At 44.4% G+C, this 14,570-nt stretch overlaps 1 protein-coding gene across 1 annotated transcript in view; it reads right to left on the reverse strand.

Annotated features, from left to right (window-relative positions):
- Positions 1–2,724: 2,724 nt before the first annotated feature.
- CRTAM (cytotoxic and regulatory T cell molecule) overlaps positions 2,725–14,570 on the reverse strand; it is a 108,718-nt gene continuing 96,872 nt past the window's right edge. Inside the window, exons 10-11 of the mRNA XM_085646767.1 lie at positions 9,372–9,458; positions 2,725–4,421 (exon numbers count right to left, since the gene is read on the reverse strand). Coding sequence (XP_085502893.1) covers positions 4,297–4,421; positions 9,372–9,458 — 212 coding nt within the window. The 3' untranslated portion in view covers positions 2,725–4,296. The remainder of the gene's footprint in view (positions 4,422–9,371; positions 9,459–14,570) is intronic.

The raw sequence follows: 14,570 nt of genomic DNA on the forward strand, positions 1-14,570 counted from the left end.
AGGTTAACTGGCATAAGCCCTGCACTTACCCGCTGCGACCTGGGGGAGGTCCATTTCTCCACTGCTGTGCTGGCAACATGTTACCATTCATTACCTGAGAGTAGATGTTTATAGATCGACGGGGCTGCACTTTGAGGGCATCTTTTCCCAGGCTATGTCTGCCCTGCGGCGGTCTGTCTCCTTTTGGTGCACTCTGCCTATATCGGTTAGCAGTCACAAAAGCCATTTGTAAGTTGGTGACTCTGCCATGGCTTCTTTATCTGTTTGCAGCTCTGCCGGTAGAACTCCTTAGGGCATACTCTAATGAATGGGATAGCATCCTTCTCACGTTATATTGTGGGTGTTTGAGAGGCAGGGTTGCCCTACGGAAATTGTGAGAGTGGATCCATGCTTGGTGGAGAACGGGTTCTGTGAAGCCTCTGGAACATGAGTGCCTTAGCTATCTGTTCCTCATCACAGGGACAATGAAGGCAGTCATACTGCTCTGCAGGGCTCTGTTAAAAGGGGCGGAGGTGGACCTGTCTCAGCTCCACCAACACTGGGCGGTGGACCTGGGAACCTTGCTCAGTACTCCGCCTGGAACTAAACCCTGGTGTTCACCCTCTCCAAGGCGTCCCAAAAACTATATTTAATCTTATTCAGTTTTACTTCTTACACAGGGCATACCTCACCCCTCGGCGTCTACACGCCATGTTTCTTGGTGCTTTGTTGGCATGTCCCCGCAGCCACACGGCTGCTGTGAGGTTCTCTCATATGGTATGGATTTGCCCAGTGCTGGCCCCATACTGGGCTGCCGTACTGCAAGTTATCTGTCGTAACACAGATAACCATTTTGACTGCCCACGTAGCTGTGCTTGCTGGGCCTCCATGCACAAAGTGCAACCCAGAAGGCGACGGACAGGTTTACTGATTTGGCGCTTGTTCTAGCCCATCGGCAATTGACGATGAGCTAGAAATCTGCCAATGGTCCCGACTTGTGCAGATGGGGAAAGAAGTTGTCCAGATGGCGGATTGTGAGAGGAAGGTGCTTCGGAAAGAGTTGGCTAGGAGAGTGTGTAGGGTCCCAATCTTACTGCCTGGGTTGCGATATTGGTGGCTTGCCCAGAATAGATACCCGAGGGCAGATTTTGGCTGATGAGGTGGTTTCTGCGGTACCCTCACCGGAAGCTGGTGCTCCCCTTTGTCCGCTACCCGTCCTGCTGGTGCCCAAATTGGTGAGCACCTGATAACAGAGTGGTAATTGTGCGTTTTCTAGATGACTATGAGTTTGGCGTGGTGTGTATACACTGTGGGACTGCTTTGGGTCATGCTTCTGGCTCTATGCTTCCCTGCCGGGGCAACACAGTGAGCTGCTGCGTCTGCCTTAACTCGATGCTCTGACTTTGCCCTTTTTGTATCCTATTTCATTTTGTCTATGATTGGCATATAAGTCAGTAATCATTTCCCTGACCGTGCACACCTGCCTTTCTCTGTTTGGTAAGGTAGAACTGATTACTTGAAAACTGTAATAAAAATATTTTCTCAAAAAAAGTATCACTTTGAGAATTTTATGGGCCGTAGCCAACACACATTTCAGTTGTTTTTGTATGATACAGTTTCTGAAAGTTTAAGGTATAGTTCAATATTGTTTGGCGTTACACAGTCTTGACGTAGCAGAAAAAGGCGAATAAAATTCAACATTGTTCCAAACAGGGGGCCTCGTAATTTGTTTTACTCAGGGCCCCAGCAATCCTTAAGATGACACTGACAATAGACTGTAAACTCTATAGTATATATCAACAGACGCATCACATAATTCACACCTGGCGTTAAGACAAAAACAGTGTAACTCAATATGCAGGTTTTCAGCTTTTTCTTTAAAGTGGGAACACCATGGATGATTTTATATGTCGAGTTTGACAATGCTCCATGTAATGGAAGTGAGGCTTGAACTTGACTGGCACCCTGACCACAAGCATTAAATTGAGAGCCCAAACCCTTTGGCAAATCATAGTAGTAAAGGTTTAGGATTGAGCTGAAAGGTTTAGAAGAATTAAGGGCCAGATGTACGACCCTTTTTGCGGTCGCAAACGGGAGATCAGCCCGTTTGTGATCGCAAAAAGGGTCCTGGCATGTACAAACGCTATTTTGCGAGTCCTAATAGTGAGTCTCAATGCCATGTACTATTGTTTTGCGACGCATTTGCGGCCGCAAAACACTCACAGTTCACAATCTGGTCGGGATCCCTTCGCCTTTGTGAGTGTGGGCAAAAATATTTTTTAAGAGCAGGCAGTGGTCCCAGGAACCACTGCCTGCCCTTAAAAATGAAACCGAAAAGTTTCATTTTTCTTTTTTAAATGCATCCCGTTTTCCTTTAAGGAAAACGAGCTGCATTTTTTAAAAAAACAGCTTTATTTAAAAAGCAGTCACAGACATGGTGGTCTGCTGACCCCAGCAGGCCACCATCCCTGGAAGTGCTAGCCATTCCCATTGGGGTCGCAAAATGCTCTGGGTTCATGAATATTAATGAGGCAGGCAATTTGCGACCCCTTTGGGAATCGCAAACAGTGTCTGAGACACTGTTGTACATTCACTTTAGCGAGTCGCAATTCGACGCAATTTACGACTCGCTAAAGTGAATGGTCGTACATCTGGCTCCAAATGCTTTATAGACTGTAATAAACGGCACATTTGAATGGTGCGTGGACTCCTACCAGTAGGAAGTAATAGAGACACGATTCCACCTTTAGCTACATTACAAATAAATTTATTAGCATAATGTTGTTTTCTTTGTAATAAAGTATTGTACAAATACCACATTTAAGGGCATGGTAAAACAAATGACTCTGCTACAAAAGGTTCTAGAAAAGAATCTGAATATTGTCTGTTTAATCAGTGCCGGAACTTATTTTGTAGACACTGACAAACTGAAATATATGCGCAAAGATCAAACTTGAGTAACAACTGTGACGTCTATAGCCCTTCTTGATGGTTCCTTTGCTATACATGTACCAGCTAACTACATTTTTTGAGATGGTTGTGTTGCAAGGCATACAGGGACATCCACAGTTTAAACCATACCATAAACTTAATTTCAGACCACCCCATAGAGAGTCAACTGCACATTAGTGCGGTGATAGGAAACTGAATCCGCAGATGCCACCATTGTTTGTAAGGAGGACTCAACAAGAAGGGAATAGCAACGACCATCGAGTTTCTTCGATGAGACGAGTATCAATAGAGAAGTGACACTGTCGAGGTGCACTTATATATATGATCAGTCTGAGAAATTTTTTGTGCTCCCCAGAAGTGAGAAATTCCACTTAGAGCTTACAAAAAACACGGTTTTCCAAAAATAATATTATTGCTTAGAATTAATCGTTTAATGTCTAGAGAGTTCCAAATCTATAAACTCTATCATTTTTAGTTTTTCTCTAAGTATTTTTTTCGGTTAAGCTGCTTTCTGTGGGTATTCAACCAGATTTAGAATCCGTCTTCCTTTTCTGCAGTTGTTTCAAACATGTATAAATGTCACAAAAGTAAATAGCTGAATCTCTTTTTCTGACTTGTTTTGAAAATCCAATAAAACTTTGATTTTCGTGTTATTTTATAGATGGGTTGCATTTTATTTACCTAAACACTTCTTTTCTATTGCAGTTTGTTTGTAAGTGCAGTATAATTATCAGGATTTACATTTTTTTAAAACAAGCTGAATCATTGCTTCTTGATCACTCCCGAGTCGAAAGTAGTGCCTGTAAATTTGTTTTCATGGCACCTGAGCGCTGTAACTTTCACTGTCTTCAGCAAACTGCTTGCCTCCAATTGTGAAACAGTGCAAGGGCTATCATTTGCCATTTCAGGGCTTCAAGTGCTTGTCAGACCCATCTCAATCTCTTGCTTCTTTCAGGTCTAATGGATCACGTGATGCCGTAATGTTAAATCAGCTCCAACTTCTTGTCAATTTTCTACTACTTGAATGCCATTTTAAGATGACATAGTATGCAAAATTTCAGGAAAATTCTCATATGCCGTGTTTTCTGGGAAAGACGAAGAAAATCACATGCTGGGTTTCGCACATGCTTGTGTCCTTTCTTCGGTTATTCTTGTAGAACATATTTCAATTTCTGTGACGCTCAATGAATTCCATGATGTACTCTGTGGCACTTGGCTTTGCTGTGAATAATATATGCTGGACAGTATAGTATTTATTTTATACTTATAGTTCACTCGGTACAAAAGTGCCACCCAACCCAGGTCCACCTCTCATCCATCGCAGACTTTTCCATGAAACCTGCTGCTGTTTCTTGGTCGACGGTTTCATAGTCTAGTTTCTGGTACATGATCTAGTGTTCTACATTGAGAATGGCCCATTTCATTTAAATTTTCTAGTACAATCTCTGGACATTCTTTTACATAACATATTTCAGGCTGGCCATTGTTCCCTGGAAAAAACACATATAAACGAAAGGTTAAAGGTCATGTTGAATCATTGTTAAAGTATCATGCAATTGTTTTTCTATACAAATAAATGCTTTCTACGACATAAAACACACTTTACTTGGGGTTGGATCCTTCAAATATTTTTGCCAAAGTTATTAAATCATACATGTACATTAAATTGCTCATCATGTTTGTTTGAAGCAGGATTAGTGGGCATTGATAGCCGCTGCTGGCTATTTTACTCAGTGGATTGATTATCCTGTCATTTTGTGGAGTGCATGTCGGAGTAAACTGTTCCTTTGTTTTTCAAGCTACTCAAACCCCAGCCTCTATGTGGTGCTCAAGTTGAGAGCAAGTCTGCAGAAATATTGACCCCAGCCACGGAATGTTGTAGTCAACAGCATTCAAAGGTTTTACATATTGGCAAGCATTATGACGTGCTGAAATAGGGGAAAGGGGGGTTATGGCTTTGGTTAGTGGCAAGTGGACCAAATAAATGTGGATTTGTGATGGGGCTCGTGGAATAAAGCCACATAGCTGAAGTGATACTTCAAACTCCAAATTTGAAAAACACATTCCAATGTTCTAATCTTCCTCACACTTGTTCTATTTTCTCACACTTGTTCTATTTTCTCATATTGTGAATGCAAGAATAGTTCAATGACAAATTGTATTAGTTTCTCAGGTCAAGGCAGAAACGAATTGAAAAAATGCATGTTCAGTTCATGCTCAAATTTTCACAGCAATGGAATTAAACAATATTGTCAGATTATGCTGGCAGAACACACTGTATGGCACAACTTCATTGTTAATTGTTTGAGTGGTCTATGGCTGTAGTATTCCCTTTCGCCACGTCAGTATGTGCAAATTGCAAAGTGATTAATTTGAGAATGGGGATGTATTTTGCAATGTGACCTAAGTACCACTATATCACGCCGCAACTGGCCATTTACAGAGGAGTCACAAAATGACCTTCCTAATGAATATTAATTAGGTAGGCTGCAGGTTGCTGCACCCTGTGAAGTGCTGCAATGCATGGATAGTGGCTTGCCATCCTACCATCCTGATTTTGCTTTTCCAACCAAGAAACATTTTCATAAAAGCAACCCTTAAACTTTCAGGTGCTGATTTAAAAAAAAATCCTTTATGGGGTACACATCAGTAGGAGCATACAGCAGTCATGTGCACCCCTGTCGGCGCCCTCTGAGCCCATCAAGCACAATTCCCAAAGAAGAAGCTGTGCCATTGGCACAGTTTCCCCCTTTGCATATCAGTTCCCACCCTAACTTGAGAGGTAATAACATTTTAGTGGTCTGTGACCCCCAAGTCAGGTCTCATACCATTGGTACATTCCAGTACGACGCGCAGAGAGGCGGGGAACTCTTTTTTAATGCCCTCTCTTGTATGTGATTCGAAAGGGTCACAGAGCCCCTTTTTTGAGTCGGAAACACTGTTGTGTAAACTGAGTCTGAATATTGTGAAAAGGTGTATGTGGTCTTAAACCCAGATTTGCTGGCTTAGTGAAATCAAAAAATCTTTAGTGCATGTGGCTCTTAGAAGCTTACTGACCATAATATTATGACAGTGAGTTTACAATTGACAAGGTACTTTGAGTCTATTGACATAAAGAACATATTCTCACTTCAGCCAAGTGGAATCTTAATCAAGACACGCTTTTACAATAGACTAGCCACTCACAAGCTGCCTAATGCTAAATGGGGATCCCAGCGATGAAGGAGACCACACTAGATGGGTGAGGGTTCATCATCCAATGCCATGAGATCGCCCATTGTAAATATATTTGAAATATACAAAGCTCTCCACAACACTGACCCTGCCTGCCTGAGCAGCTGTACTCACTTCCACCAACCTTCCAGGCACCTCCTCTCTGCCAGTCTCTCACTAGTACTCACCCCACACAAACACAAAAGCAGAGCAGTGCATTCCCGCAGCTGGCCCTAAAGCCTGGACTGATCTCCCACAGCACATTAGAGCCTCCTCGACTCTTCTTGACTTTTACAAGAAGCGGAAGACATCACTTTGTGCAAGGTTTTTACTATGATTTCCTGAACAGTCAATTGTAGCAAATACATGTAGAACAGTAATTTAGAAATGTAAACAATATTTCCATGCAGTAAACTTTTTTCCCTAATAAAATCAAGCTCCTGCCATTATCATATTTTGTTCTTACTTATCTAAAATTAGGACAATCTATCGAGTGCTAACATTTTAATGTGGGCTTTTACTAACTGGTAAGGATATCAGTTTTGAACAATACATAAATGACAATGAGCAGTATTGCAAAATATCTTCAGGCATCAACACTGAGCAAGAAGAATTTACTGGACAACATTCGAGGAGAGTTGATGAAATCCTCGGCAAGCTCAACCCCAGCAAGGGGCTTTGTCAATGCTTGTTTTGTGCTCATCATACACAGAATCAAACACTAATTGGTATGAGAACAGCTCTCAAAGATGCATTTCACAGTTTCATGTTGCCACGTACCAAGCCCTCAAGGTCCCATGCCTTCCATATGGACAACAACATCAAATTCAAGACCCAAATTTCTCACAAATCCATGACCATTAGGCCAAAGCTGACCCTGCTGCAGAGGGTGAAGTCTTCTTTCCAGTGCAGTGACAAACTGTGCCCCCCCCCTGCAAGATATGCTGAAGGGGCCCCTCATACTCACATCAGTGTGGCCTGATAGGCCCTCCTCCAGTATGGGTAAACCTGTGTCCACTGCCCGCACCGCGGGGGCTGCGGGAGCTTTGTTACACCCCTGCTTCTTTCTAGAATCAAACTGCAGACAAGCCATCTCTCTCTTTTCTTGATGGAGGTAATGCCCTGCTGGCCAGAGTTCCTGACATGGAACTGGCCCACTGAAGGGTGTTTTACATGCAGCAGGTTGCTTTATGATTGGCCTTCATAAGTTTTACAGGAGTCGTCCAACACTAAATGAGCTGTACTGACTACCTAGCAGGCGACGCCAACACTCCTCCATACCTTGAGAACAAAATCAAGTCCTCAAGTAAAATACCCACAACTCACAGCAATACATGAAGTAAGGAAATCGCAAGAAAAAGAGGCCAAGATGCCAAACCTTCTCCTGTTACGCTTGCATAATATGGAACTCATTCCCATTTCTGATCTGGCAAACACCAGCTTGCCTCCATTTCTGGAAATGAGAAGAAGCATTGCCTCATCAAAAAACAAGCTTACTAAAGTAAAACTGACCCCTTAACCATGCTTCTCCCGACCGCACCCGTTTCTCCTTTAACACTCTCTTCCAGTGCCCTTTTTTGTCCTCCCTGCGCCTCATCCGCCATACCTATCTGTAAGCTGGAAAATGTTTATTGCTTTGCTGCTAGGTTTTCTATATCTAAGTCGCCTATGTACAAGCACAGTACTATTTGCTTCTCTTCCAAGTGCAAATAAACCACTATGTAGAGTTGTGAAGAAGAGAGGGGCAGTGAGTGTGTTTATTTGCCTCTGGGAGGTTAGACAGGCGGCCAGGTGATAACAACAATATTGCCTACAGTACACGCTGAATTGCATTAATGGCCGACATTATTGACTTCTCCTCTCATTTTGCACCGTAAGCTTTGAATTGGTGCTGTAATTGTAGGGTGGGCAAATAATAGCTTTTACAGTCTTGAGAGGTAGGCATTTATTTGTACTTAAGGTACAAGTCTCCCTTATTGAGGCATAACAAAATTGGAAAAATAACTGAATACAGAGTAGTACTCTAACTTCAGTGATGTTTACATGCTGCCTATCTGTATGAATCATATTTGTACTGATACATACATAACTCCACCCTAAGAGTTACCATGAGATCAGAATTATATTAAGAGACGACCCACTTCAACGCATACATGATCCCACTAGCCAGCGTCATCCGCTCTCATGACATCATCGTCCTCTACTATGCCTATGGCAAGGGATTCATACTCTCCATCATGTACAGGATGGCCAGTTCCCGGATCACGTTAAATTTCTGCATGACTGAAATTGCCCACTGGATGAAGACCAGACGTCTTGAGCTGAACACTGACAAGACCAAAATCATGATCTTCGGGAAGTGCGCACCACCATGGGACTCCAATTGGTGACCAACAGTTCTAGGATCGACACCCGCCCACCCCACCATGGGACTCCATGGGACTCCAATTGGTGACCAACAGTTCTAGGATCAACACCCACCCACACCACCAACTCCAACGACCTCGGGATCATCATCAACAGCAACCTCGACATGAACACACAAGTCATTGCCATCAACGCTTTATGCTTCCATACCATGAAGATGGTGAGGAAGATTGTCAAATTGCTCCCAATAAGCACCTAAAAAACCATTACGCACGCCCTGGTCACAAGTAAGCTGGACTACGGGAACACCCTCTGTGCTGGGATCAACAAAAGACTCATCAGAAGGCAGCAGACCAGTAATAACTTGGCCGCTAGAATCACTTTCAACTTCCCACCCCACACACACATCACACCATGCCTGAAGGTCCTCCACTGGCTCCCCATTCACAAACAAGCCCAAATCAAACTTCTCACCTACACTTTCAAGGCACTACATAACACTTGTGCAGCATACCTTAACAATTGCATCTGCTTTCACAAACCTTCCAGACACCTCCGGTCATCCGGATTCCTACTTGCACAACTCCCACACATACAGAAAACCAGATCAGGCGGTTGAGCCTTTTCCTACATTACTCCTAAAGTGTGGTACAACCTTCCACTACACATAAGAGCCTCCTCCTAACTTCTTGAATTTCACAAGGAACTGAAGACCTGGCTTTTTGAGAAGTCACACAAGGCCCTAGGTGTGGCTAGACTCGCACCTGCTCAGTGGCAGGAATGCCCTCCCCGGTGATAGTGTGTTCTTGAAATCTGCATAACATAAACAAATTGAATTGGTGTGTACACTGACAACCTACCTTGTAGATTGCGATCCTGCCCTGGAGGTTCTTCATTATTAGATCTTGATTTATTACTCTCCACCGTCTGATCTGAGGCTTCATTTTCTGTATTAAAATCAAAATATTTTAATGAAAATACCCACTCATAATGAACATACATAATATAATGTTAACATTTTAAGTCTAAAATAAGAAAAGCATATTCTTCCATCATCCACGAAAAGTATGTTCCTCCCCCTCCCCCACTTCTTCTGCGAAGGACTGGTGCACACCTCATGTAAAAGAACAAGTGTCTATCAACAAATCAAGGTAGCACTATCCCCTGTAAATCAAAGTTGTAGGGTCTTGCGAGTTAAAAATGATGGAACTCTTTTGGCTCCTGATAGACTCTGTAGGAACTATAACGTAAGTGTTAGAGCGGAATGCAATGACGGCTGGTTTAGAATGTTGAGCTCGCTGTTGCACGTAGACGAATAAAGACATGTAATACTAAGTTCTGTGTGTGACATAGTCATTGGTGGGTGCCCAGGCTAGGGAGGGCGCGACAACTGCTGACGAGTTAGGTGATAAGTTACCCAGACCAACAGTGCTCTCCCAGAGAATTTGCTGTGGTCCAAGCAAACAGCTTGTACATGCCATGTGTGTTGCAGTTCAAGTACGAAAACCGACACTTAACGCATGAGTAGTCAAATCGCAACTCCAACCGCTGTAAAGAAGATTAAAATAACAAAAGCATTGCATAGAAAGCTACATATCGGTGGCCAAAAACCTACTGGTCAGACTGTACATAGAGGTGCCGCTCTGCTATGCAATATACAGTCAGACATAAAATGGAGCGTTGATGCTGATGGCAGATACAAACAGATTTTCATAGTGTAACAGCAAACATATAACTCATGGAAAACAGCAACAGGTGCCTCACTTCAGGGTTCTATGTCATCTAGTTCAACCATGTACGGCACAACAGACAGGGTAATGTCATGTCCTCTACGGCATTGTTGATCCAAAACAAACTTTTTTTTTTCTGAAGTAACGACCCTGTTGCTGTTTTTTGTGAGTTCTGTTTGTTGTGGAACACGTTCTGAATGGAAACCACTGAGAATTGATCATGGTGTGGACCACAAGATCATGGTGTGTTGCATCCATTTGAATTCATGCCGCAATTGCTGTAATAGGAAGGCTTACAAATTGGCCCCTGCATTTCCAGGCCCATTCGCCGCTCTGAGGCCAAACCCGAGAGAAAATGCTTTGAGTTGGAGTCAAGCTATACTGGTTGATGAGGGTCAAACCCTGACACCGGACCTAGGATGCTTGTTTCCAGTCCAGGGAGGCCCTGGCCTCGCAGTTCGGGCTGGACTGTTCCCATTGGCTGCAGGGTCAAGACTGATTTGCATATGGCTGGGTTCAAACTGGAATGGCATGAGGAGCAAACAAACGATGGATTTAGGCCTAGATCTCTGTACTGGATCGCAGTCTCTCTTGATCTATAAATAGCGGGGTTCTCTAAATCCCCATAACTCGTCCTCCTCCGAGGCTAAATTGCAATCTTCCATGTCTAATGGCTCAAAGGTGGAATTGAAGTCCCCTGCAACTATTAAGAAGGGATGATCATGTTGGGTAAAATTCTGCTGTTGGAGATTTCAGATTGTCTCTCATCCCTCTAGCATAAACTTTGTAGATATTTATGGAAATCGAGTGGCTGAATACCAAACAAATTGCCATGATACCAGGGCAATTAAGATTTAGATGGTGGATTTTATAGCCTATGCCTTGCCAGATTTATTTGCTGTGGAACAGACATTCATTGAGACATGGCTTAAAATGGTGGAAAGAGGAAGTGCCAGTCCTTTTAAATCCCCTACCTTCCATTAAGTTCCCTAACATATTGACATAGTTGTGCTTTCGAGCCATCTGCAGAATTACTTGAATGAACAGGCTCCGTGTGCAACTCTGTGTGTTCGACAACTTGGGGAAATTCGGCAAGGAGGGAAACTTTTTAATGCAGGGCATTAAGGCAGAAAAAAGCAAAGGACTATGGTTGCCATTCGTAGCTTCTTCATCATTGAGTGGGGGAGAGTCAGGGATGGATTTCCTAGCTTTTTGACCTTAGTGGGAATTTGCAATTGTATTCGGCTTGTCTCCTTTCCTTGGTACCATCCCTATCTTATCCCACAGTTGCTTACTGCAATTCTTCTTTGGAATCGCACCCATAGAGGAAGTTGGCTTGGATTTATATTGTTGAGCAATGGCGCCCTTAGATTTACTAGGGCTGGAACAATCTGAGCCAATTAAATGTTCCACCTCTTCTATCAAGTCGATTTCATCTAAGGTGTTCCCATCTGGCTTGGCTGAGTTATTTGGATGTTTTGCGATGCCCTGAGCCTGGTCAGGTGCCTTGCGTTTCCCTATTTTGTCCTAGCCAAATCCCCAACAAATATAGTAGATTACACAATGCTTCGGGAACAATTCCCAGAACAATCAAAAAAGAGCTACTAAATAAATGACACCGGAACTTGTCCTAAAAGATGACAAAGAATAATCACAAGGTTATGTGAGACACTCTATATACATCGTATTGCAGTGTAAGCACTGGCACATAAACATAGTGCCATTATCGGCAACTTCCCCCACCCACAGTCTGCGCATGCAAGAATAAATAAATACACAAGACAACTTTTGTTCTGGGAAACTATTGCTGCAGGTTTATTCCATAAAAGAGTTTACAATATGTTGGGTTATCTTACGGGCGATCCAAGGGCGGGCAGCTGTACCAACCTATGCTGACCCCGCCCGCCTGAGGAGCCAGCACTGTTGGACACCCAGACAGTGCTATACCTTTGGTGATCCTCTTCCGGATCACGCAACACGTTAGTCTCTTATTACTTACGCCCTTTTTGGGCGGAGCGTAGCAGGCCAAACCCCTGGTTGGTCAGGCCCCCAACCGCCTGAAGGACTAACGGGGCACCGTCACGGTTTTCCAGGAACCTGCCCTGAGGCTCCTGGTCTTTGGCTGTTACTGTACCCGTCTGCCGCAGAGGTACCCTTACTGTACCCGTCTGCTTCCAGATCGCCCTGTAACTCCACCACAGCTCTGGAGCCGACCCCCGTCGCCGCCAGAGCCCCCCACCAAAACAGCTAATTTCTGACCTGCAACCTGCTTCCTAGGGTCTTGTGCATGTCCAGTGGAAAGTGTCCATGCTCACCTGTGACAGATGCTCCCCATGTTTGTCAACCTAACCTAGGCGTACGCTTGGATGGCAATGGCGACAATGGACCTCATATTTAGCAACGTAGCCTTTAAAATTAGCCTGAATCAGCTCGTGTCTGATGAAACTCAGGCCCCTCTGGTCTGCGAACTTAGGACATGAACAGTTCTTTCTTACAGGGATGTACAACGGCCTTCTCTGACTTAGCTCCGACCTCTGCGGGGGATCATCTCAGACCACCAGAGCCCACATGGACCCATGTAGTTGCTGATCTCACAAAAACAGCGCATTTCTCACCTGCAACCGCTCATTTCCAGGCCTCCTGCAAATCTAAGGGAATAGATCCCTCCCTACTGGTGATGGATGAACCCCATTTATATCACAATAGCCATTGACGTTAGCCTGGATCAGCCAGTGTCTGATGAAACCAAAGACCCTTCTGGCCTGTGAACCTGTGCCAAGAACTATTCACCCTTCTGCGGGAAAGTTGCACTACCTCACATGACCTAGCCCCGTGCCGGCTCTGGGCCGGACGATTTCAGACACCAAGGCACACATTGCCCCATCTATTTGCTGATCTCACCTAGTTGCCGTCCTTCTAGCACCGTATGTGCCTGAACACCTGTGTCCCCCATCTATGGGACAGCAGCCCACTTGTTAGGTAACCGCTCCCAACCCCGCCTGCCTACTTTGGCTATTCGGGTGAGGAGAATTATGCTTAACATTTGCACATTCCCTTTGCTTTCTAAATCATGACGCACTGGAATGTTCATAACTAGGAGTATGTGTCAATGAGCAAGGGTACCCTCCTGCCCTTGCCATGCATCCCTTATTCCTTATCGGAATTTCGCCAGCTCAACCCCCTCTGGTGAAACACCCTAGGCATACCAACTAAGAGAATCTGTCCGATTTAATACAGTGCGCACTGTTTGCGATATGGTGCCTAACGTTAAGGAATGCTAAGTCCTACTTTACCCTCATCCTCGAATATTGCCGAATAGGGGGGCAGGGGCATTCACACTGCCCACCCCTGGGCAACCCCAGCTGTGGAAAATTACCTGCTCCGTTAAATTTTACTTTTTGTTGATCACTGGAAATGCCAATTTCTTTTACATAGTAGCCTTTTGTGCTTGACATCTTGTTTCCCCATTTCTTGGGACGGCAGCACACTATGTTGGCTGACAGCGTCACCACCCAGCGAGGCAACTATTACTAACCGGGCGGGCATTTGCGCCTAACTGCAGGATCATGTCACCTACCCTTGGTTCTGGTGTGCACTATCTCGCCCCATTGACCAGACGGATGCACAAACTCCTTTGTTTGCTAAACCCTGGTGAACACCTTAATGGAGTCAAATCTGGTTTGAAACATTATATGTCTTGTGCCCACTATTGGAGACACCTTACCCTTTCGTGCAATTACAACTTACGCAGCGCACACCGCTTGCTTAACTGCCTTGGGATCACAGACGCCCAGTACCTACTGTCCATCTCTGACCCTGGATGCTTTAAACCTGCCAAAGTGTCGTGAACCAAGATTCCCAGTTCTCTGTTTAGCTGCAGTACACCTTCAGTGGATCCGCTAGGAGATACAACAAACCGCATCCGTCATGCGAACCTTAAGTATACAATTTTCACCTGGGCGTACCTCAAATGAGGCTCGCGCCACACAGCTGTAAGGCCAGAGACACAAATATATTAAACCTATTTACTGGGCTTTTTCACTTGTCACCCTTCTGGTTGGTGATGCGGAACCTCCTACCCAGCATAAGCTGACCATCTAGCGTTGACGCCACACCACCCGTGTCCCTGGAATCACCCTCCATCCCCCTGTGCAATAGTACTAATGCTAAGTGGGCAATCAATTCAACATTCCTCCTTTCCTGCCGGACTGTGGCCTGTTCAGGTTGATCTGTGGTGGCTGCACCCAGACTTCACAGGCAGCTTTATTGCTGATAATGTGACTAGTTGACCTTGGGGGAATCTTGTGCTTGTAACTACAACGACTGTTT

Source organism: Triturus cristatus, chromosome 3_2, assembly GCF_964204655.1.
Source record: "Triturus cristatus chromosome 3_2, aTriCri1.1, whole genome shotgun sequence".
NCBI lineage: Eukaryota > Metazoa > Chordata > Amphibia > Caudata > Salamandridae > Triturus > Triturus cristatus.